Raw genomic sequence first — 27722 nt, 5'->3', positions numbered from 1 at the left:
AAAGCTTTACTCTCACCTGGGGGACGCTTTTTACAAGAACCCTAGGTGCTTGCATTTCCCAGATGCTGCAGAGTGAACAGGTCCTTAGAAAATGCTTCGGGCTGGCACAGTAGAGGCAAAGGTTCTCCTGTTGTCATCTGGAGCTCTCCTGGGGTGTCAGACAAGCTTTATCCACTCGCACGGCCTCCTACGCAGCAAGCAAGGCAGTCAGAGTCGTAGTCAAGTAGGAGGTCAGGACAGACAGCTCGGGATCAGATTCGGGGATGTAGCAGAAGGTCAAGACAGGCAGCTGGGATTCGATGGTCAGGAATGGAAGCAGAGGTTACAATGGATAATTGCAAGAGTCTCAAAATGATCTGTCTCTTAGGCATCAAGGCACAAGATCCAACAGGGGTCAAAGGAAGAGGCAGAGCTATAAAGCAAGGGAGCGGCCGACCCAGCCCAATTTGTAGTGTAACAATGCTTTAAATCAAACAAAGCCAGTGCACGCGCCGCAGAAGCCATCGCTGGAGCAAAGACTGGTAAGTCTGCCACATGGAGCGAAGACTGGTAAGTCTGCCACATATAGGCACACAAGTGCGTCTGCGACCCAAGACATGGGTCGCAGGAGCACCCGTGACACGTCAAAGGGAACCTGTCACCACATTTTTAGAAATACAGCTAGTGACCGGTTATTAATTGACTCCTTCTTTTAGCTAAAAATACTTTATCTATATTCAGAAGGGGTGCATTCTGTTTGGGCAACCCCTCTTAAATACACCTTCCCATGTCGCATGCCTCTTCTCAGCATGTTATGACCAGGTTGATGTTGTTTACCCAGTTACATTAGCAACATCTACCCCATGATCACATGGCATGATCACATGGCATGATCACAGCAGGCCTCCTTCTGTAGCAGTGAGGCCTGTCAATCTGTAACATGGAAGCAGGGCAATGCAGTAACCACTGAATACACAGGGCTCACATCAGGTGAGTTGCATATAAGTTTACAAAAAGATTTTTTTAACATTGCAGCCATGGAAATGAACCATATAGTGATAGGGGCAATGCTTTTTAATCATAGTTTTTAATGAAGTATTTATTTTCTGTGGTTAAATTTGCATGAAAGGTTTTATTTAATCTTAAATATTTATTTAATGTACAAGTAAAATAGTACCTAAATCCCTTACATTAAGTAACATCCTAAATTTTTTTCATGCCTTCCAGAAATTTTTTTTTTAACTTTTTATATATTTTAACTTAAAGAGGTTGTCTCAGGAGAAGTATATCCACAGGATTTTATTAATCTTTTTAGAATCAGACCAGACATGATTTCATTGCTTCTATCATTTTACCACGATTTTCTGCTATTACACATGAAATACTTTCTGACTTTACGACATACCTGCTGTCTCTAATGACGTACTTACTTTCCTAAATTTATACAAGTTGAATCTGTTAAGAAAGGAATTGTCTTGCCGTGCCACCCTGTTACTGGTCCTGTTTACGTACTAAAGCTTTTGAACAATTTCCATTAAAAGTGTAATGTCCCATAAATGTCTCTTGGGGATCTGACCTAGGCTATTAGTCCTTGACTACATTTACATCGACTTAATTCACTCAAAGACGTAAGCAGGAAACCAATTGTAATTATAACGTAGGAGTTGTTGAATAATTTCTGAAAACATTTTGTTCTGACGTATTAAGCAAATAATTGCAAATCTAAGAATGCGCTGTCTAGTAAGTGTCTTGCTAAAGACCTAGTAAAGAGTAACTAATGTAGACATGTATACTGACGGATTCCTAATCAATTGTTTGGGCCTTGTATAAGTACTTCTGGGTATTTCCATACAATTCTCCCACCACAAAGTACATCTTCTAAACGTGTGCAATAAATGAAAAATGTTATTCTTTTTATAACTTGGTTGAATCATTAAACATGTACATGCATACATTAAAAACTAAGATATTTTGAGAAAAAATATATATCTACAATAAGTCCTTAGAGATTATTAGGCACCATTCGGGTCTACAGCGGTGTAACTACTGCTGTAGTAGCCATAGCAGCAGTAAGGGGGCCTTTCCCCCTGCCCTGTACCAACGACAACACTGTAGTTTGTAACAGTCCACTCAATAAAGAAATGCTGGGCAGGGGACGGCAGTGTAGCAGGACCAAGAAGCTCCCTCTAAAGTCATGTTCTCTGCCTGCTCCATGAACCTTTTTTTTTTTTTTTTTTTTTTTTAGCGAACCTAGCTAATGCTGCTTTATTCTTCTACAGAATAAATGGCATTCTGATTTTGGCGTAAATCTGTTTTTTTCTTAAAACTGCTGATAATAGGTTTATTTTTTCCAGATTTGTCAGCTTTTTCAGCTGTATTGTTTTGGGGCAAGTGACATTTTTGATAACATTTTTAGACATTTTTGTGTAGGGATATGATGAAAAATCATCTTTATTCACCACGTTTTTCAGGGATTTTTCTACAGCGTTCACCATGTGGGTCCAATATTGCTTTAGATTTATTGTACAGATTATCACAATACCAAATATATAGGGATTTTTTGGTGTTTTTATACTTTGTCAGAAGTATACTTCAGAATCTTGAACTACACACCACACATGCCAAAAAAACACTCTACAACAGGGACATACACATACACCCAGAAACACACTCTAGGTACTGCACAGTTCACCTGGACTCACACTGCATACAGCAAACTGGTAGCACGCAGACACTCAAAGGGTAATAAGGCTTAGTGGTGAATCACCTCTCCCAAGTTATGGGGATATGGGTATATATATAGCCACAAGGAATAAACCTTATTGAATGACAGTTTAATTTGCAAAGACACAATGCTTGTAGGTAACAAAAAGTTGACATACATAAAAGCAAACAGTGAAAATAAAATGAAAAGGTTAAATTAAGAAAAACAGACCTCTTATCAATTACAAGGGGGCAAAAAGATCCCCAAAGGAGAACCGATTCATCTCTTAAGTCTGACTCTGAGTGGATTCTGGTATTCTCTTTTGAAGATTAATTAACATATTTGGCAATACCAAACATTGTTATGCAATGTTGTACCAATTGTCTAATGCCTACATTGATCGCTTCCTGACTCAGAAATCCTTGGTGCTTGACACCCTAGAATTATTGGAGGATGCTGATTATCAATTCATCAACAAGGAGTTGAAATCTATGATATATGACAGGGCTAGCTTTAAAGTATAGATTTGAAATTATTATAAACAGCCATTTTTAAGACATGAGATGCTCTCATGGCAAAGGACAAGGATTGGTAAAACTAAGCAGTGGAAAAACAAAGGTGGGTAGGGTAAAACATTTGGCCTAGTGATTAGGTGTGAATTTGGTTATCTTCCAGTGCCAATGTGGGTTCCTCTCCAAATTTACCTGGGGGATGGGGTAGCATCATGAAACATAATATATACTTATACTTTATTACATTTTTAAAATATGTTTCCTTTGCTATGGAAATCAATCTTCTTTATATTTATTATAAAAATGTTTTTAACTTTATTTTTTTATTTTGTAATATACAGCTGACATCCGCAAGTACATGTGAACCGGTGTCACTAGCTTGACGTCAGGAAGTCACCTCAGGAAGTCACCTCCGGCCATGCAGTACTATTGTACTGCATGGCCGGAGGTGACTTCCTGTATCATACAGTACTATTATGTCAAACTTCTGGCAGTGGTTCACATGCACTTGCATTATGTCCAATGTCAGGAAGAAGGGATCAGCTATCCTTAGCCCAATGTTACCATGCCACCAATAATAGATATTACTATATGACCTTCCTATTTTGGAATGTAGTATTTATTTTTAGATTTTTTGTGTTTAAAAAGTTAAAACCCCAACTAAACCTCAACAAAATTTCAACAAAAAACTGTGCAGATGATAATAGTGAGCTTTGAAATATACTTTAAGAAAAAAAATCCTCTCCTTTCTTCCAGCTTTTAGGAGTGTATATAAATCAGCCTTCCCTCTCATACTTACAATGACAGCTCATAGATAAGAAGCTGATAATTTTTATAATGACTAAGCTCTTTACAGTGTAGATTTGTACTGTGTTAGCCATAGAGAGCAGAAGAATAGTGAAGAAATTAGGCATTACCTTTTTGAGGCTGAGTATATTTGATTTTGAGGTTTCGAGAATACTATCGAGAACATCATGTCTGACAAAGAGAACTAATATTCTCGAAAACTCACCATCAAATATGGTGTTTTTCACTGCAAACTAATGTGCATTACATTTTGGAAAGTACCTGTACCCATATATAACCTACATTTTGCTGAACTACAGTTAAATGCTTAAATGGCAAACAAGCTTTAAAGGGTGCAGTTTTTTAAATGGGGGGGATTTATGAGAGTTTTCTAATAAACAGAACTCTATAAGCCCCCTAAAGAAATTAATTGGTCCCTAAAATTTACTTTGCTTTGATTTGAAAGCCTTTTAACATCCCGATAAAGCAAAAGCACATTTAAAATAAAATGCCAGCACAAATCATACAGTGAAAGACAAATAATGTAATAACTAATCTGGATGTTAGGAATGTTTGAAAAGTAGAACGTTTTGAAAGTGGCAGTTATTTAATAAATACAAAATCTAGCAACTACAATTTACAACGGACATGTAGTATACTGATTCATGAAAAAACTTTCTCAAAATCATTTGGATAAGTTAAAGAGCTTCGGGGAGTGTGTAATAGCCAGAACCTGTAGAGGCATTGGTTACATCAACAGAAACGATTGTTCTCCATTCGCATAAAGTTAAAAGTAAATATTTTACCTTTTAACATTATCAGTGTTTGTACACCAGTTTTCTTGCTGCGAACCAACAAGCATTGCGATTATTTTCCCCTTTCTGCCACCTCCACGCCAAGTGGATGTAGAGGGTCATGGAGGGGGTTTGGCCAGTGGTGGAGTGGACCATTGCTGCCCTTATGTCCACACACTTACTATTGCCTGCGACCATTCGGTCCTGAACAGTTGCTTGTAATACCGCAATTCTACACTAGAAAGGCCCTGTCAGAATTGTGCGCCAGCACAGCTGGGTGCTTGATACATACGGAGGGATTGTGGTTTCTTGAAGCGCCAGTGTAGGATAAATGCTTCCCCAGGTGTCTATGCTCATTTTTACCATTAATCTTTTGTCATTTTTTCTTCTTCTGTGTAATTTTGAGGCCATTACAATGTCATATTTCTTTTTTTTTTCAGATTGGGTGGAATTTACCCCTTATGAGATAGGAATGGCAAAGTATGGTACATTCATGTCTCCGGAGCTTTTTGGAAGCAAGTTTTATATGGGTACTGTTATAAAGAAATATGATGAATATCCACTGCACTTTTTAATGGGTAAGAAAGTGAGTTGGCTAACTCTGTTAATAAATGATTATTTCTTACATGTATCTTTTTTCTTCAGATTTAATATGCATATGTTATAAACAACATTAATGATAAATAATGTTTAACTGAAGTGCATTGAAAACTGATAATCTGTAAGTTAGCATCTTGATTTTTTTAGATCAAAGTAAGATAACGATGAGACCCTGGTTGGTCAAGAGTAGTGAAACCCATATATCTATTGGCCTTGAAATGTGAGTTATTACTCAGCATTTCTAACTCCAACCATATCTTGCTACAGAGTTCAAATAGTGCATGCATCAAGAAAAAAGGAGATTGTCCAGCGAGTCCTTACAAACGATTTCAATCTTTATTCCATATTAGAGTAAAAACAAAGTGGTATGGACATTGGAGAAAAGTTGATGCCGTCCTTCGTCACAATCAAACATACAATGAATAGAACACATGTTTATACAAAATAGGATATGACATGGGAAAAAGGGAGGGGGAAAAGGAGGAGAGGCAAAAACACATGAAACTATGTACAAATAGTAAGAAAAAATCATTTTGATGAGAAATAAATAATGTATAGAGATGTATTTTTAATATAAAGTAAATCTGTTTTGTAGTTTAAGCCATGAGGGGAACTGGTATGCAATGTAATGATCTAGAAACCCTCCCTCCAGGTAGACACTTAACACTCTATATACACTCTATATACAATTGTCATGGAATTAAAAGAAGCTGAATGCATATCTCAAAAATGTTTAGATACACTAGATATTTTGTTTGTGGCCAGAGAATTGGGATCTGTATTTGCACCATTGAGGTGTTCCAGAATTCTATTTTTCAATTTTCGTATGGTACATCCAATATACTGGATATTGCAAATGTTGCAAATGATCAGATATATCACTTAGGTGGTGTTGCAATTTATGTACCTATTTATAGAGTGTTCATAAGAATTGGAACAAGAATGAAAAGTAGTGCCTCTGCACATGACACATATATTTTCACCACATGGAAAGTTTATGTTGTAGCCAAGTGTGAACGGGGGCAGATTTAGACAAAAACACATTAGGGGACCATTTACATTCGTTATTGAGAATATGGGCAGTAATTGTATTTTGTTTCATTATAAGCTGGCGTATAACGGAAACAATTTTATTAAAGTCGGTACTGAAAGTAGTATTGAAAACAATAGATTCTTGGGGTGTGTCTAAAACAGAAACTGGGTTGGTGGATATGATTTGTATTGCCAAACAGATATTCCTTCCGTGATCTGCAAAACACTATTGATTTGGCTCTTTTTAATATCAATTTATGGTAGCCTCTGTTTAGCAGTCTACAATCTATGCGCTTGTATTCAGTGGTAAGTGCCTGAGTGGAACAACAAGAACGTGTAGTGTGAATGTATTCACCAATGAGTAAGTTTTTGGTGACATGTTTGTTGTGACAGGTAGATGCATGCAAGGTGGAATTACCTGCTCTAGGTTTTCTATATAGAGAAGTTTCAATTTTATCTGTGGACATATTACCACTTAGTAAGACATCAAGAAAAGGTAATTGGAGAAGGTTAGATTCAAAAGTAAAATGAAGATTACTGTGTTTATTGTTCAACTAATCAATAAAGGGAGGGACAATAGTGATTGGACCTTGCCATATGAGCAGGCAGTCGTCAGTGTACCTCCCGTACCATTTTATTTGTGTATGAAAAGGATTATTGTCATTCAGGAGCTGAATTTCCTCCCACCACGCCATATAAAGATTGGGACGGGAGGGAGAAAACTTTGCCCCTATAGGAAATCCAAAAAATTATAAGAAAAACTGTTTGTCAAAAGAGTTCAAATAGGTCATCTTGTTCAGCCTTTTAAAGGGGTTGTCCAAGACAAAGCTGCAAGAGTGGATCTTCTGTGCCCCTGCAAACAAACAGGGACACGGCACAGAGAGACTGTGGTGTTGGACATCGGGAGGGATTGAGAAGGTAAGTACATGTTTATTTTATTATTTTTATCCTTTAACAATAAGCCAGCACTTTAAAGTGTAACTAAACTTTAAAATCATTGGGGGACATTTAACAGTGCTTCTATGCCATAAATTAAGAGGTCTAAGCCTCTTGATGTATCCACGAGGAAAGGGGAGGCATGGCCAGCTCTTGTATGATAATTTTTATTTCAGAAATGAATAGAACATGTGATACTAGCAAACTTTGTTTCATACTTCTATATGTAAAGCAGGTTCTATGCATATTTTTTTTGTTTCTCAATATAAGCAGATAAGAAGGCTAATGATTAAGTATTTCAATAGCTAAGGACTATTGCACTTGATGAGTAAGCTCTCTATCCAGTTACTGCCATAAACACTTTATTGGTATCTTTATCTCTAGCTGCCAGTAGAATAGGAACAGAAAGCTGAATTTCACAAACTAATTACATAAGTAAACATAAATTTATAGGAAGGGCAGGGCGAAAAGGACACAGTACATATTTCCTAAAGACCACCATACATCTCGTGAGGAAAATATAATTCTCTAGGGGCTGCTACATAGATTCAGGTAAACTTTGAATTGTCTTTCTTACCCCCACAGTTGATGAGTTATCATGAGATGCTGGAGCAGAGGAGGTGCTATTGTATGTCTATTTCCACATGTAGGAGGTGATGCAAGGTCCTCTTTTCTTGGACGATCCAGCACTGCAGATCTAACAGGGTCTTCTGTTTTCTGTAATGGTTCAACAGCACACGATCAAGGCAGTGAATTGGCTACTGAGTAGTCATGTGCCACTCGACCACTGATTAAACACCACGAGACCAAGAAACCATAGCCCATGGTTGGTCCTTTAAGAGGTACTACAATGGCAGCTATAAGGACCTGTGTCAGGTCCCAAGCTGCCATTGCAATCTGACAATCCCACTAGGACCGCCTTCACTCACTCTCCTGCTTCTCCCCTCCTGTAGGCTGTCATTGTTACTTGTCATCTGGGTTGGTAATCATGCAGCCTGTCATATATTGATATAGCTTATATACTTGTTTTATAGGCCGCACAGCGAGGCGCAGGAGGGAAGGAGGGACCTGCAGCTGCCAGGATTTTCGTTTTGTCATTGGCCCCTACTTTTTCACTGTTTCTGCAGACAGCTCTGGGGTCCTGATCGGAAGGCATGTTAAATGCCACGTTCGCGCTGACCGCAGCATTTAACAGGTTAAATATCCGCGATCTGAGCCCACTCCGACCGCGGGTGTTACACTGGGGTGTCGGCTGTCAGCTACAGCCGGCACCCCGTGTATCCCGATGCCGGTTCGGCTAGGATCCAGAGCTGAGCCGGCATCAGCACCGCGCAAAGTCACTGCGCTCAGCGGCATATATATCCGCTGCAGAGCGGGAAGGGGAAGCTCCAAACATGCTCTTTAAACATATTTATTTAGGCAGCCCTGTCACATTCGCTAACTGCATGCAACTTTAACTTTTTATTAACCAATTCTGGGGGCTTCCCCTGTCTTTATATGGAAAATGCTTCTCTGCAGTCCCACTGACTTTGAACCAGCCATCAGCGGCCATCTTAGATACAATCAGCAACATTTTTATTTATTAAATTATTTGTTTTCCATTTCCTTACAGAAATGGCTGGACCATTATACAAGCTCTAATACCTCTTGTGTCTCCCATTTATTCTCATACTGTTATTATCTGTAATGTCTTATTTTATTTGTATATGTTCCACTTTAAACCTCTTTACCGGGTATTAAACCAGGACAAACAACCTTGATTCTGCAGAGATGAAACCAGACATCGGAGACCACCAGACATGGACAATGGTGTGTATATATATATATACATATATATATATACATATACTGTATAGTCCAATTAACCCCACATAGCAATCCTCTGTATCCTTCTCTTTTTTTTTTTCTCAACTCTAACCAACTTTATACAGATTATATCCCATTATCTAGCATATGGAAGATAGTTTATTGGCAGAAACAAAGTTTCAAACTCCAATTCCCACAGCGGCAGTTGGCTAATTAATGGCCACTGTTATTATGGTGACAACTAAACAAACTTCTTCTCTTTGAAATGCAGAGTGAGAGTTGTGTGGCAGGATAGACAGACATTTCTATGTAGTAAATCTTGGAGGTAGCCCTAAAAGAAGTCACCTGCCCCCTAATTCTTCCTGTCTACTATTAATTTTGTCTGGAGATAACATTTGCACATGTATCTTTCCTGCTCACATCAAACAGGACATTGAAGTTAGCATAAATAAGTATCCATTGCTATACAAAGCAATAAATCTCACCACTTGTAGTAGAACATACTTCTAAGTAATACAGGAATTAAAATAATATAAAATATATGCTGACAGAAGCTTTCTATAGAAGCAAAGCCCTTTAACACCTTAGTGCAATATGACGTATACGTCAGGAAATGCGGTCAGTTGCCCCATCCCGAGGTACATGTATGTCTCCGCAATCACCCGGGCTCAGTAGCAGAGCCTGTGTGATCGCTGCGGGAGCTCCACTGTATGTGACACCCGGGCTGTTTAACTCCATAAACATTGCGGTCATAGTGACCGCGGCATCTATGGAGCAGAGCCGGGTACTCACCCAAGGCACGGAGGGCCTGACTTCTTTCATGGCAGCCCTGGGGTCCTATAAAGGTCCCCAGGGCTGCCGGCAGTAGATGCCTGTGAGATGGTGCTTTCAGCATGATCAAACACAGTGCATGTCAGCCTATGCAGAATACATAGACTGCCTATTTAATGTGCTGCAATACATTAGTATAGCAGTATATAGATCAAATGATCACTTGTTCATGTCCCACCCTGGGACAAAGTAAAACAGTGAAAAAAAGTTTTTTTTAAAAAAAGTGTAAATAATAAAATAAATGAATAAAGATCCCCTAATGCCTCTTCACATATAAAAATAAAATATGACATTAAAAAAAGTGAAAATCAGCACAAAACATGACACATTGGGTATCACCACATCCGTAACAACCCATAGAATAAAATGAAATTGATACTGAACGCGTATGGTTAACTTCGTAAAAAAAAAATTTTTAAAAACCACAAAAATTCTGATATTTTCACATCCAAACTCATAAAAAAAATTTACATCAAAAAGTAACATTTCCCCTGACATGATACCAATAAAAAGTACAGCTTGTCCTGCAAAATACAAGCCCTAAAACAGCTCCATATATAAAAAATAAAAATATCATACATTACAGGGGTCAGGAACCTTTTTGGCTGAGAGAGCCATAAGCGCCAAATATTTAAAAATATAATTCTGCGAGAGCCGTACCATATGTTTAAAGGGTCACTGACAGAACAATCGCTCCAGCAGTCATTAGGACAACAAGGAGTGTTCCTCCCCCATGTACTAAGCCACAACTGGAGCAAAACAATGGTAATTCCCTTTAAAATAAAAAATAGATAATTTACATTCGCGCTTGTGATGCATGACATCTCGTCCAGCACTCTTCCTTCTTCTGCGCACGCCTGAAAGCTGGCATCTCTCATCAGGTGGGAAGAAGCCAGATCCAGTCCATTAAAAAGAGGAAGCCAGAGTCCTGGAAGAATTGTCAAGCATCACAAGCTCCAATGTAAATTATCTAGTTTTTATTTTACAGGGAATTACCATTGTTTTTGTCCAGTGGTGGCTTAGCACAGCAGGGAGGAACACTGTTACGCACAAGCCTTTAGCTGCTGCAGAACCTCCTCATACATGCAAAGACGGCAGGAGTAAGACCTGTCGTCTTTGCATCCCACACAGTCACTTACGATGGACAGTGGCGAGATAAGTACTATTCACCCCACTGTTATCAGATGTTATCACCCCACTGCAAAATTCACATGTGCATGTGGCCTAATACTGCACACACATAAACACACAGTACAATACATGTCACACCGCACACACACCGCACACACAGTACAATACATGTCACACCGCACACACATAAACACACAGTACAATACATGTCACACCGCACACTGCACACACACACAGTACAATACATGTCACACCGCACACTGCACACACACACAGTACAATACATGTCACACCGCACACACACACAGTACAATACATGTCACACACCACACTGCACACACACACAGTACAATACATGTCACACCGCACACTGCACACACAGTACAATACATGTCACACCGCACACTGCACACACACACAGTACAATACATGTCACACCGCACACTGCACACACACACAATACAATACATGTCACACACCACACTGCACACACACACAGTACAATACATGTCACACACTGACACTGCACACACACACAATACAATACATGTCACACACCACACTGCACACACACACAGTACAATACATGTCACACACTGACACTGCACACACACACAGTACAATACATGTCACACACTGCACACTGCACACACACACAATACAATACATGTCACACACCGCACACTGCACACACACACAGTACAATACATGTCACACACCACACTGCACACACACACAGTACAATACATGTCACACACCACACTGCACACACACACAGTACAATACATGTCACACACCACACTGCACACACACACAGTACAATACATGTCACACACCACACTGCACACACACACAGTACAATACATGTCACACACCACACTGCACACACACACAGTACAATACATGTCACACACCACACTGCACACACACACAGTACAATACATGTCACACCGCACACTGCACACACACACAGTACAATACATGTCACACACCACACTGCACACACACACAGTACAATACATGTCACACACCACACTGCACACACACACAGTACAATACATGTCACACTGCACACACACACTGTACAATACATGTCACACACCACACTGCACACACACACAGTACAATACATGTCACACACCACACTGCACACACACACAGTACAATACATGTCACACACCACACTGCGCACACACACAGTACAATACATGTCACACACTGACACTGCACACACATACAGTACAATACATGTCACACACTGACACTGCACACACACACAGTACAATACATGTCACACACTGACACTGCACACACACACAGTACAATACATGTCACACACTGACACTGCACACACACACAGTACAATACATGTCACACACTGACACTGCACACACACACAGTACAATACATGTCACACACTGACACTGCACACACACACAGTACAATACATGTCACACACTGACACTGCACACACACACAGTACAATACATGTCACACACTGACACTGCACACACACACAGTACAATACATGTCACACACCACACTGCACACACACACAGTACAATACATGTCACACACTGACACTGCACACACACACAGTACAATACATGTCACACACTGACACTGCACACACACACAGTACAATACATGTCACACACTGACACTGCACACACACACAGTACAATACATGTCACACACTGACACTGCACACACACACAGTACAATACATGTCACACACTGACACTGCACACACACACAGTACAATACATGTCACACACTGACACTGCACACACACACAGTACAATACATGTCACACACCACACTGCACAATACACACTGACAGTTACTTCTACACACTTACATCTTCAGAATAGATCCCAAATCCCCCAGGATATCAGTGCAGGGGTCTGTACAGAGGCTGCATAGGAAGCTCAGTGTCTGCTCTCTGAGCTGGATCCCGGCAGACATGAGCTTCAGCCCCTCCCCCCTCCTCACACAGTCGGCTGCTGCTGCTGGTGCAGAAGAGGGTGAGGGACAGCTACAGCAGCGCGAGGCTCAATCCCGGCAGACCTCGTGGTCATGTGACCGGAGCAACAACGGTATGTACACAATTACTGGCTCCGGTCACATGACCATCCTTCGGGCGTAAGTGTCTGCCAGGACTGAGGGAGGAGAGAAGCCCCAAGCTCATATATACACTCGGGGCTTTTTTAAATGAGTACATTTTTTGAACGCGATCTATGGATGCGGCTAGGGCCGCGAGCCAGATGCGGCCATCAAAAGAGCCACATCTGGCTCGCGAGCCATAGTTTCCCGACCCCTGCCTTAGAACATGGCAATGCAAAAACAAGCAAATTTCTCTGAGTTATATATTCTGCAAGCCAACCACAAGAAAGCTCTAATTGTTGTGACCTGTAGAATACAGATAACATATTATTTTTATGGTACAGTGAACAGTATAAAAAGAAAAAACTAAAAACCCTAAACCAAAATTAATATTTTTCTTGTCGCCACCAAGAAAGCATTAATAAAATCTCATTAATTACCTATTGAACCCCCCCCCCCCCTAAGTCATACACCTGAAAAGCAGATTTCATCCTGGAAGTAATATTTTATAGCCTGTAATATGTGGTAATGCAACTCTGAATGACACTCCTTCCCTTCTATGCCCAGCTGTGCACCCATATAGCAGTTTACCAACACGTATGGGGTATCGACATACTCAGGAAAAATTGGGTATCAAACTTTATGGAGCTTTTTGTCATTTAATCCGTTACAAAAAAATATATATAAACAAAATTATAAAAAAATTACAAATTGTATCTTCCACCTCCATTTGGTTTTTACCCCTGTAAAACACCTAAAGAGTTAACAAACTTTTTAAAGTTGGTATCTAATACATTGAGAGGTGTAGTTTCTATAATGGGGTAATTTATGTGGTTTTACAAACATAAGGCCTCTCAAAGTCACTTTAAAACTGAACAGGTGCCTGTAAGTATAGGTTTGGGCGATTTTCATAAAAATGTGAAAAACTGCACCCATATTTCTAAGTCCCATAACAACCTAGTAAAATAAAAGGATGCATAAAAATCCATGCCAACGTAAAGTGGACATTCGGGAAATGTTATTTATAAAGTTATTTAGGTGCTATGGCTACTATCTACTTGAAAAGCAAAAAATTTAGAACTTTGAAAATTAACAATTTTTCTAATTTTTTGACAAATTTCTATTTTTTTAATTATTAAACACAAAAAATATCATCTAAGTATTTCCACTAATTTGAAGTACAATGTGTGACGAGAAAATACTTTCAAAATGACCTGGATATGTTAAAGCATTTAAAGGTTATAACCACTTATACAGGGCAGATTTAAAAAATCGGGCTTGGTCCAGAAGGACACCTGTCATAAGTTCTCTGCACTAGTCCTGTCACCACTACCTGTTGGAGCAGCTCACAAGGATCCCATCAAAGCCTTTATCTATTATCTAGTTAATTCATACATTCATCATTGTAAAATCATCTTTTCTTTATTATGTAAATGAGGCTGGGCACAAGGAGAGAGGCAGTGATGTCATCAGTTACCCCTTCCCTCTCCTCCCCCTGCTCATGTCTGTGTGTAATGTATAGTAAAGCATTGCTAGTGTATGTGCTTTATCTGCTGACATGCTGTGTTCTTCTATACACATGTGTGAGAGAGACATCAGCTACACAAGTAGTGATGTTCTGCTATAACATGGCTGACTGGAGCTGTTGTATCTGTCCTATACACACAAAGGCTGCAAGGGACACCAGGAAGCGCATCACATTACACCATTATACCTCACATCATTATACAAACTGGCAGTCATGTGTATAGGAGTATCTCATACACGCAGGCTGCAGGGGGCGTGGCTGCAAGCACCAATGAAACTCATGGAGTTTCATGGAGGAGACATTACTCCATTATACCTCACACCATTATACAGGCTGTCAGTCAAGCACTGGGGGTGTGGCTGTGCCTCACTTATGAATAAGCTGGACAGCTGAATATGATAATGACTCATTGGACATCTCTCAGGTCATTTGCATACAGCTTAAGTTTACAGGCATGTAGAGGGACAATGACTGGATAGGGACAATGCTTTCTATATGCAGTATGAAAATATATTTAGCTTCGGGGGTCCATTTGCCTGACGGGTTCTCTTTAAGTATTTGGGGCTCCCAGTCCAAATAGATACTGAAGCCACAATTTGTGCATTGTGTGCACTTTTTATGTGATTTTAATATGCGATTGCTTTTGATGTATTTAAGAGACATATATTTTTTGATGATACAGTTTGTCATTGATAGATCTCATTTGCTTTTGTGTGTTTTGTATTGGCTTTTATGTGTGACCCCCATATATGCATGTTTTGATTTGGTCCCTACTGTTTGGGTTCAACTCCCTGCAATTACAGGGGGGCCAACATGGATGTCAAACATCCCCCCCCCCCCACACACACACACTTTGTTCAAATCTTACAAAATTGATGTCTAATGTTTGTGCTGGTTTATGCAGCAGAATTTTTTGTCTGTGCCGCTATCATTTTTAACCGGTTAATGCTCAGCGCCCGATATATATCGGACGCTGAGCTCAGTGACTTAGCGCTCAGCTTCCGAAAAAACTAATAGCCAGCACCCCAGTGTAACACCCCCGATCGGAGTAGGCGCCGATTGCTGGTGCTTAACCCGTTAAATGCCGTGGTCGGCGCAACCGCGGAATCTAACATGCATCAAGGTGGTCTTTCACCCACGATCGGCCCCCCGAATTTTCGGGGGGAGCTGATCGTTGCTCTGGCATCACTGGGGTCCGATCTGGACCCCAGTGTTGCCTGCAAGAACTGCCAGTAAGATGGCGTATCTGACGTCATCTTACTGGCACAGTGCCAGCCTATGCATGTGCATAGGCTGACACTGCTAATACCCTGCAATACATGAGTATTGCATGATATTATCATGAACAAGCAATCACAGGATTGCTTGTTCATGTCCCATGGTGGAAAAAGTAAAAAGTAAAAAAAAAAGGTTATTCAATTAAAAATAAACATATAAAGAGACATAAAACCCAAAAAAGTCTAAATCATAACAAAAACCCCACATATATAGTATCACTGCATCCGTAACAACCCGTAGAATAAAAGTAAATAATTATTGAACCCATGTGATGAACGCCGTTTAAAAAAAAACTGTTACAAACCCTCCAAAAATTATGATTGTTACTTATTCAATCCCACAAAAAAATGCTATAAAAAGTGATCAAAAAACATATGTACTCCAGAATGATACTATTGCAAAGTACATGTCCCGCAAAAAAACAAACCATCAACCAGCTCCGTAGCCAAAAAAGTAACAATGTTATGCCACCTGAAAGACGGCAATGCAAAAATGATAGATTTTTCCCCACATTAGGGTTTTATTTGACAAATTTAGTAAAACATAAGAAAAAATATGTATGTCTGGTATCCCCGTAATTGTATCGACCTGTAAAATAAAGATAACATGATTATTAGGCTAAACGGTGAACACCAAAAAAAAACGAAAAAATCCAGTACAGAATTGATGCTTTTCTACTCCTGCGCTCAAAAAAAAGTTCCTAAATTTTCAAAAATAGGGGATACCAACCCCAAAATAGTAACACTGGAAAAAGCATCTCATCCCGCAAAAAAAATGCTGTCACATGGCCCCAATAATACAAAAGCAAAAATTTTATAGCCTACAAAAGGGGCCAATGAGGAAACTAAAATCCTGGCAGCTGTAGGGCTCTCCTTCCCTTCTGCGCCTCGCCGTGCCCCCATAAAACAAGTAAAGGCCACATGTGGGGGGTCTCTGTACTCAGGATAAATTGCAGAACAAATTGAATGGTGGGTTTTCTTTTTATCTTTTGGAAATGTGTAAATTTTAGAACGTATATCCGGCACAATTTGACTATTCTAAATTTCACCTCCATTTTGATTCAATTACTATGAAGGGGTTAACAATCTTCTTAAAAGCTGTGTCTGATAGTTTGAAAAACACACAAAGCCGGGCAATTTTGAATGCCCGTCAGACGTAACGATTGCCCCACTGGAAGTGTCCCGGGGTTTTCAACTTCCACCAATATAATATAATACTAACATAACACGGGGTGAAAAAACTTATATAAAACCTAACTTTTAATGATTAAATCTATAAAAAATACATATAAGATTACAATCTCTGGACCATCAAAATAAACACTCACCCATGTAGAAGACCTAATGGAGCTCTAGCTGCCGCAAGGATTATGAGTGGGCGGCACCTGGAACCTCCAATCTCTTTATGATTGGTCTATAATCAATGAGGGGCGGGCCCTACCACCCTTGGTGATGATAATTACATCACTTCCGGTTTGCGTTATGACGATTGCGTCACTTCCGGTTTGCGTGTCAAAGCGGCCCGCTTGCGTTCCACAGTGGATCGCTAACCGGAAGTGACGACTTTTAGGTCATTTCCGGTTTGCACGCGGTCCACGAGGCTGCACCCACCAGCGGCTTGCGTCTCAAGCAGTGAAGGGTGATAGCAGCCTCAATGCCATGAGGGACGCCATGGTGAGTAACTAGGGGAGGGATGTACCCTTTGCAGACTCCCCAGGTGTCACAGTTGAGTAGAAAGGCCACGCGATTGGCCGTCTCCTCTTCCCCAAATGGTTTATTATGGGACACACCCCTAACTAGCGGCGGCACCTCATCACTCTCAAGGACCACTGTCCATGTGCACGCCGTTCGGCTATGCGGGGAATCTATCAATCCCCACTATTGGTCCATCTTGGATGAATTTATGTATCCCCTGATGACAGATCCTGGTAGCCCCAGGTCTAGAAACGCGTTGGGATTTTATTAGGGAATACCAGGGTGTTAACAGTATCTAGGGTCACCCTGGGACTGCCCTTGTAAGGGCGGGAGCTAATTCTGTGGGGGTCAGGGAGAGACTACCATAGGGAATACTAGGTGCAGTGCAGTCAACTTTATCCTGACCTGGTGGATCCAATGGACTTATACTCCTGACCGAGCTCCAGCACCTTGACACTCCCCCGAGACCGGTAAGACTGTTCTAATACATTCCTGTATATGTATATGAAGCCTGTTACATATTAGGTCTTCTACATGGGTGAGTGTTTATTTTGATGGTCCAGAGATTGTAATCTTATATGTATTTTTTATAGATTTAATCATTAAAAGTTAGGTTTTATATAAGTTTTTTCACCCCGTGTTATGTTTGTCTGATAGTTTGATGGATGCAGATTTGAAAATGTGTTGATTATATAGGGGCTTTTGATGCTAAATTTGTAAAATTTCATTCAAAACTGTATTTATCCCCAAAATAGTCAATTCTGAAAATCCGGAAAATCGCTATTCGATTTGTAAGCCGTGTGACATAAAATAAATTATCCAGACATTTCAAAAATTATGAAAATGTAAAGTAGACAAATGGGAAATGTTATTCAGCAATTTATTTAGGTTGTAAATCTATCTGCCTGAAAACGCAATGATTTTGAATTTCGAAAATGGCAAATTTTAAAAAAAAATCATAATTTTTCCTTTTTTTTTTGTAAACAAACGCAAAACTTATCAACCTAAATTTACCACTAAAATGAAGTACAACTTGTGGGGAAAAAACAATCCCAGGATCGTTTAGATAAGTAACAGTGATCAAAAGTTATAAGCATATAAAGCGATGCAGGTCAGGATCCAAAAAATCGGGCTGAGTCTTAAGCTACAAAATGGCTGCCTCCTTAAGGGGTTAAAATGTTAATTAAAGTTTCCAGAGGTCATCAGAGATCAACAACCAGCCCTCTCCTTGCCCAAATATAACAAAACAGGTACCAATCAATTGTCCTATGTTTGTGCTGGTTTGTGCTTCTCAAATTTTTGTTTGTGCTGCTTTTGTTTTGAAGATATAAAGCGCATTGTAAAGGTCAAAAGGTCAGACTGCCCCCCCCCCACACATTAACTAAATCAAAGAAAATTGGTGTCAAATGTTTGTGCTACGTTTGTGCAGCAAAAATTTGCATTTGTGCTGCTATCATTTTTAAGGTATGTTTAGGGTTTTAGATAAGTTAAACTGTTTAGGATGAACTGGTAAAAAATCAAACCTAGTGATACTTCTCTGGTTTGAACACCAAGGGGCAGCTAGCAAACACTTTGTTCTTTGGAAGGAATAAACTCTGATGAACTTTGGAAAAAATTATAAATATATTAATAATCAGCACAAACATTTGACACCAGTTTTGTTTGAATCGGTTAATGTGGGGGGCTTGACCTTTTGAACTTTACAATTTGCTTTATACAACAGCACCACAAACAAATATTTGAGCAGTATAAATGTAGCACAATTGATTGGTACCAGTTTTGTTTGATTTGGGCAATGTGTGGGGGAGGGGGACTGGTGGACCTTTGATTACCTCTGGAAACTTTTATTAATATCTTAAAACCATAGCGGCACAAACAAACTTCTGCTGCACAAACGTAGCACAAATGTTTCACACCAATTTTTGTGGAGGGCCAACTTCACTCAGATCATTGTTTCTGCTGACTGTGTGTCTAATGGGAAACAGCTAGAGATGAGTGAGAACTAAAATACTCGAGTGCTCATTACTCGAGTCGAACTTTTCCTGATGATCGAGTGCTCGTTTCGAATAACAAACCCCATTGAAGTCAATGGGAGACTCGAGCATTTTTCAAGGGACAAGGCTCTGCAATAAAATGTGTCATTTTATTGAGAAATAGGGAAGTCAGTTCTGTTTCTTAGTTTTTTTTTATTCAATGGAATATTCGTGGAACTTCAAAAAGGAGAATGACCCGTGTTAAACATCTGCAATGTGTTCTTCACACATATTGTTCTTCACATACTATTGTGAAGAACACCTGTCTCTACTAATGTCTTCTGATAAGCTAGCAGATGTATGGAAACATCTGCAATGTGTTGTTCACTTTGTTCTTCACTGTGTTCTTCACTTAAATGATCCTTAATGATCCTGTGTTCACTGTGTTCTTCACTGTTCTTCACTGTGTTTCCTTAAGTGAAAGCTCGTTATCGAGCAGGTGAAATATGACGAGTATACTCGCTCATCTCTAGAAACAGCTCAATTAAGTTTTATTACTGTCCCAGTTGTTGAGGCAAGAGCCTTAAAGTCAGTTACAGTTGGGCTATTGTTCAGTATTGAATGATGGAATGCATTGTTTCAGACACTTTACAAACTTGCCACATATAAATGTCCTGTATCCCCATATCTATTAATTTAGATAAATGTATTAATTCTGTGCAAACTTGCTTGATGTCAATCATAGCGTGAAGGGCAGTGCTTGGTGCGATAGGCAGTATGGAACGAAGTCAAAAGTGCGCCGGTGGTCATGACTATTAGCTTGGTGAAGATAAAAAAAAAAAAAATCTCTAAAATGTCAGATTGATTGCTTCCTACACTACACCATTGTAATAAGAAGCAAGTACAAAATGCTGAATAGCCCAGTATTTTCATATAAATTCTGAAGCAATTTCTTTTGAACCCCTTAGCGATCAGCGCCGTACTAGTACAGCGTGGACTCCCGCTATTAGCGTTCAGCGCAGTACTAGTACTGGTACCAAAATTTTCTCACAAAGATCCTATTTGTGTTTTGGATCCCATACCCTAGCCTGTTATGTTTGTCCTGTGGACTTGGTTACCACAATATGCAGCCTTGCTATTTTTAACATTATTTAGGTCGTTTTGATGTCCTCTATTCATAAAATTTACCACTAAAATGAAGTACAACATGTGAAAAATAAACATTCTCATAACCGCTGTGATAAGTAACAGTGTTCAAAAGTTATAACCATATAAAACGACACAAGTCAGAATACAAAAAATGGGGCTGAGCCTTAAGCTGCAAAATGGCTGCGTCCTTAAAGTGTAACCATCATTCTGAGCAAAAAAAAACTAAAATACATAATTCTGCTCCAGTGGTCCCTAGGAATCATTCCTCGAAATATTTTGCCACTTGGTCTTCATTTAGCACCATTTTTGTCCCATAGCAACCATGGTTTCCAGCTCTCAAAAAACTACAATCAGCAAGAAGGTCACCTGTCACCTCATCACAAGTGTGCGCTGCTGACCAATGAGACCAGAGCTTTCTATCTCTCATATCTAACTATCTACTGTATCTCATATCTATTTATCTCATATCTATCTATCTATCTCATATATCTATCTATCTCATATCTATCTATCTATCTTTCCAAGAACAGGCAGCACTCAAAAATAGTGTCCAAAAACAGGGTATCTTTATTCCTTGTGCGACGTTTCAGCTCACGGGGGGCCTTTTTCAAGCATAGTGAATCTGGTCAGCAAGCAAACATATATAGGCCAACAATACATCTCATTGGTCCACACTTGGACCGTGTAAAACTGTATTTACATTGCTCAAATTGTATATATAATATCCGTGTAAGTGAATTAGTGACATAGCAATCTTAAAAAGATGGGAATATAATGAGAATACATTGTACATCGTGAAAGAAATACATGTGACAGTGCATATAAATAAACAAATACCCGCCCATCAGCATACGGACTGCCCCTGGTCTCGGCTCTTCATTCATAATTTTGCCAAGTGGCGCCAAACGCTCTCTGGTCATATCGGAACTTAGCTGTGTTCAACAGCCTAGTCCCGTGTTGTCCGGAAGTCCCTTGTGTCGCGGTAACACGCGACGTGTGTGTTCTGTTAGCGCATGCGCACTCAAATCCAGAGTGCCGGCGGCTGTCTTAAGTGTGGGCAAACCTCACACAGGATCGATCCGGGAGCCCATGGTGTAACGAGGACAGTGTCGCTAACAGAACACAAACATCGCGTGTTACTGCGACACAAAAGCAGTCACTGACATCTAGGGGAAGTCTGCAGAAGAGGAAGGAGCAAGATTCGGGTAACTAATCCAATTGCAAAAGGGCTTAAAATTACTTGCCCTACAACATATCAAAAGTTTTTTGAAATGACAGTTACACTTTAAGGGGTTAATTAAAACAAACAAATTATGTTCTAATAAAATAAGTATTTAATTTTGTATTTGGTGACAGGTCCTCTCTAAGAGTGGGCAATGAATAACAGTCTTTAATATTGGGAAGAACATTTAATAGAATTTCTGCATAATGATTCCGAGGGAGGTCTGTTGCCACCAGCTACTCCATCTATTTTCCTATAAATGTTAAGCAAGTTCAACAGATTAAAATTGTGTTCTAATTTTTGTCTGTGTCTGTTTTTTTTTATTTAGGTGTCTGGGGTAGTGCCTTTTCAATTCTGTTTAACAGAGTTCTTGGTGTTTCCAATCAAAGCAAAGGTGCCACAATGGAAGAAGAACTAGGTACCTTGCTTGTATCTGTACAGTAGTACACACTTACTATATTTATTAGACTTAACAATAAAGCTCACTGTATTAAAGGACTCCGTACTTCCTGTGATGTCCTGTATACTTGTGGCATGTGTGAAGATGTCCTTGGCAACCATTGGGTTTGATGTGCAGGGTTTCCCTCCACATTCCTCCCCGACACACAGTCTGCACCCCAAAAATTCCCTCCATGTCCCACAGCCCACAACCCCACATTATCTACATGTCACACAGCCCACACCCCACCATGTTACACTATAGCCCCACATTCCCTCAAACAGCCTGCACAACTACATTCCCTCCATGTCACACACACTGCACCCCCACGCTCCCTCCATGTCACACAGTCTGCACAACTACATTCCCTCCATGTCCCACACACAGCAACCCACTTTCCCTCCACTGTCTGGATCTTTTTTTACTTCCCTCTATACATAGGTATAGACAGCAGATGGCAGAAGTCTCTTCCATGGTTCACATGGTCATAACATCAACAGAGGTACTTGTGCAAAGGACCTAAAAGCAGTAAGTCCTGTACAGCGCTTTCAGCATTCTTTACAGCAGCTGGAGGTAGAAGAGTCCTGCACCTGTTTCATGGATACCCAACCCAACCAGAGGAGGGGGGAGGGCATTCCTTGGGTTATAGGGACAGCAATTTTTTTGCCGCACTCCCAAGTCAAGTCACATTTCGACAAAATTAGGGACATTAGTCAACAGGAGTCGGTAATCTCCTGATCCAGGAGTCGGTAATCTCCTGTTAAGTATAACACTGAAATTGCACTATTTTTACATTTTATGAAGACTTTGTGAAAATAAAAAATAGTTTGTTTCTTCTTGTACTAGAAAACCTTAAACCAAAGCACATTGTTGACAACGATGACAGTGATGATGAACAGCAAGAACCAAAAGGTAACAAATTTTCTAGACTATATAATATAAAGTTTGTAAAGTGCCTTTTTAAACCAAACATTTGTTTTTTTCTTGGTTTAACAAAATATATGCACACGGAAGATTAAAATTACAGAACAATTTCCTAAATGTCAATGTCACTGTGTAGTCCATATCCTACCATCCGTTATTTATATAGTGCACACAAATTACACAGCGCTACACAGAGCTTGCCAAAACGGTCCCTGTCCCTAATGGGGTTCACAATCTAATCAACCTACCCGTATGTTTTTGGAGTCTGGGAGGAAACCCACGCAAGCACGGAGAGAACAGGATGTTGACCCTGGGACTTGAACCTAGGCCCCCAGCGCTGCAAGCCTATTCATAAATTGTATACATTCTGAAGCACACAACAAAAAAGTAAATCAGATAATTGTAAAAGAACAATTTCAGATACCTGGTAATTATTGGGCAAAGACTGAACCCAAAGTATGTAAAGAAGTCAATGAAAGTGTTAGTCCGGATACTCTTAACCCCTTAAAGGGGTATTCTCGTCTTAGCATTCACATTCAGTTTCATTAATCTGCCATATATAAACATTTCTTCAATTGGATGTTATTAAAAAAAATGATCCTGTGTGAAGATAATTTCTCATAAATGTAGTCATGTTGTCCCTTAGAAACGAGATAGCTTCCTCGGATACGACCACGTCACACTCTGGCAGCGGTGGCCAGAGTTGCGCTATAGGGTCCTGCCGGACCACCAGGATTCAGCGAGCATTACCACAGGACGGCTGTGCGACATGTAGTAACTCCAGGACATTTTATATACAATAACCTTTTGTTTATTTGTGCAATCACTGCAGCAGAGGTGGCCGTAACCGAGGAAGCTATCTCGTTTCTAAGGGACCACATGACTACATTTATGGAAAATTATCTTCACACAGGAACATTTTTTTTAATAACATCTAAATGAAGAAATGTTTATTAATGGCAGATTTATCAAACTGAATGTTGATGCCCAGATGAGAATACCCCTTTAAGGACGCAGGGTTTTTCGGCTCATTTCTCGCTCTCCAACTTCAAAAATCCATAACTTTTTCATTTCTCCATGTACAGACCTGTGTGAGGGCTTATTTTGTGCGTAACAAATTTTACTTTCCCGTGATGTTATTTATTTTAACATGCCGTGTACTACGAAGCTGAAAAAAAATTCCAAATGTGGAAAAATTGAAAAAAAAACGTCACGTTCTTGTGGGCTCAGTTTTTACGACTTTCACTCTTCGCTCCAAATAACACACCTACTTTATTCTTTGGTTCGGTGCGATCGCGGTGATACCAAATTTATATAGGTTTTATTGTGTTTTAATACATTTTCAAAAATTAAACTGTGTACAAAAAAGAAAAAAATGTTTGCCATATTCTGACGCTAATAACTTTTTCATACTTTAGCGCACAGAGATGTGTAAGGGGTCATTTTTAGCGAAATGAGGCGACGTTTTCATTGCTACCATTTTGAGGTCTGTGTGACATTTTGATCATTTTTTATTTCATTTTTTATGTTATGTAAAAAGGTGTAAAAGTCGCATTTCGGACATTTGGGCGCCATTTCCCGCCTCGGAGGTCACCGCCGCCCGTAACCGTTTTTATATATTGATAGATCGGGCATTTTGGGACGCGGCGATACCTAATATGTTTGTGATTTTTACTGTTTATTATGTTTTATATCCGTTCTAGGGAAAGGGGGGGGATTTGAACTTTTAATATTTTATTAATTTTTTTTATTTTTTAAACTTTTTTTTTTATTTTTTTTTTCACTATTTTTTAGACCATCTAGGGTACATTAACCCTAGATAGTCAGATCGCTCCTACCATATACTGCAATACTTCTATATTGCAATATATGGCATTTTTGCAGCACATTCATTACAATGAGCCACTGGCTCATTGTAACGAATCTGCAGATGCCAGATAGTCTCGGGTCAAAGGAAGACCCGAGGCTACCATGGCAACCGATCGCCGCCCCCCGATGACGTTCGGGGGCGCAGCGATCGTAATAAAGATGGTGGCGCCCACGCGCCGCCGTCTTTAAAACGCCACCGGCGACTTTGCCGGCGGCGTTGAAAGGGTTAATAGCCGCGATCGGTGCAAGCACCGACCGTGGTTATTAGCGGTGGGGGTTTGCTGCAATATGCAACAACCCCCACCTCTGTATGAAGAGGACTCAGCCCGTGAGCCCTCTTCATACATCCCTTATACCTCTGCGCCGAAGAGCTATGGCGCAGAGCGTTAAGGGGTTAAACGGTGTGACACGGTATGACAAGACAAATCCTTACCCTGTTAAATGCTGAACTGGTGAGCACTTCCAGCTGCAGTTCTGCACATTATCCTTTCCTCTCTTGCATTTGTCTTTCAAGGGCCACATTCTTGGGGGACATGAATGAGTTTTTGATGTTGTAAAGATACTGTAGAAATCACACATTTGGAACAACCAACTCCTCTTGCTATGGCTGATAGGGTCACCCCCTTAGGCCTTCATATGGATAACATGCTTTTGGAGTGTTTGAGTCAATTTGGGTGTAGTCACGTGGTGCATTTTTTAAACTCATTGCAAAACGCATGTATTGTCAACATATTAACATTTTCAAAGCTGATTTCCAGGAATTAAGAAAAAATTATTCAAACCAGCCAAAGAATGCATTTAAAAAGGCACCAGGATGTACTGTATGACTCCAAAAATGGTGTGTGCAGTTCGAAAGGGTGCAAAGTCTGTGAAAACTGGAAAGATAGACTGACAGTTAAATAGGGTTTGTCAGATAATTAATGGAATTAACAGCAGGTGCCTTATTAAGACCAACAATTTGCAGGTATCTGAAAGTGTTCTCATACATTTATTATATAAAATGAGCTGAGGGAGAAATTGGAGAAGAGAAAACACTCCTTGTGGCACGGTTAAAATGTATGTAATAGTTGAGTTGAGGATTCTTAAAGTTAAAACTGGGCTGAGCATGCAAGATCACTGCGGGATCCCAGCATTATGCAATAGAGGGGTTCCCGCTGTAACTGACTATCATGATCCTGGTTGTTTAACCCTATAGATGCCGCGGTCTATAATGCATTATCGAGATGATCAGCACCCTCCGTGCAGGGCCGCCTGGATGCACGATCATACAGTGCAGCTGTAAGTCTATGCAGAATGCATGTTAATGTCCCACCCTGGGACAAAATAAAACAGTCAAAAGATTTTTAGTAAAAGTGCCCTAATGCCCCATCCCATTGAAAAATGAAATACAACATAAAAAAGTGAAAATCACCACGTCTGCAACAAACTGACAATAAAATAAAATTGTCACTAAAGCTGTACGGTGAACGCTGTAAAAAAAAAATGTAAAAGAACCTCACAAGGATTATGAAATTTTCACATCTGACCACATAAAAACAGGATAAAAGTAAACATTTACCACGACATGATACCAAGAAATGCTTGTCCCACAAAAAAACAAGCCCTAAAACAGTTCTGTAAACAAACAAAATAAAAAATGTTATGGTCATTAATATGTGCTGATGAAAAAACAAGCGAATTTCGAACAACATGAGTTCTATATTCTGCAAAACAAGCTAAGCTTAGCAAAGGCTATATAAATGGGGTTTTGCCGTAATCGTGGTGATCCATAGATTAAAGATAACACATTATTTTTATGATACGGTGAACAGCCCGAAAATTAATGCTAAAAAGCATAAACAAGAATTTATGATTTTTATACCTACCACCACGAAAGAGTTAATAAAATCTCACTGTTAGCTATTGAAACCCCCTAAATTATGTAGAGCAGGTGCCTCTAAATATGGGTTTTGCCCATTATTAGAAAAATTGCACCCAAAACTCTACCCAAACCTCCTACCAACCTAGAAAAAAAGAGAGGATACATAAAAAGCCTTGCCAATATAAAGCATACATTTGGCAAATGTAAGTTATAAAGCTATTTAGGTGCTATGACTATCTTCCTGAACAGGAATTAATTTAAAACTTTGAAAATGAATAATATTTAGACTTTTTTGCCAAATTTTAGTTTTTTCACAAATGTTAAAATATTTCTATTTATTTGAAGTACCATGTGTGTTGATAAAACAATCTCAAAATACCATGGATATGTTAAAGGTTTATAAAGTTATGACCTGTGTCATTATAAGTACTGCTAGTATAAGCCGACCTGGATAAAAACCAAGGCTCCTACTTTTACCACAAAAAGTCTGGGAAAACTTATCGAGTGCTACCCTAGGGTGGGAAATGCATTGGTCACAGCCTCCCCCCACAGTATATAGCTATTCAGC

The 27722-nt window shown here is 39.7% G+C and overlaps 1 protein-coding gene across 4 annotated transcripts in view; it reads left to right on the top strand.

Annotated features, from left to right (window-relative positions):
* Positions 1-27722, top strand: part of PLA2G4A (phospholipase A2 group IVA) — a 265938-nt gene that overhangs the window by 202123 nt on the left and 36093 nt on the right. For all 4 annotated transcript variants that reach the window (XM_072127076.1, XM_072127075.1, XM_072127074.1 and 1 more), the window contains 3 exons: positions 5216-5353; positions 22390-22479; positions 23347-23412. In XM_072127076.1, coding sequence (XP_071983177.1) covers positions 5216-5353; positions 22390-22479; positions 23347-23412 — 294 coding nt within the window. The remainder of the gene's footprint in view (positions 1-5215; positions 5354-22389; positions 22480-23346; positions 23413-27722) is intronic.

The sequence above is a fragment of the Engystomops pustulosus genome, chromosome 10 (assembly GCF_040894005.1).
Source record: "Engystomops pustulosus chromosome 10, aEngPut4.maternal, whole genome shotgun sequence".
Lineage (NCBI taxonomy): Eukaryota > Metazoa > Chordata > Amphibia > Anura > Leptodactylidae > Engystomops > Engystomops pustulosus.
Note: the sequence above shows the minus strand (reverse complement) of the source record. Positions and strands in the feature narration are given on the sequence as shown.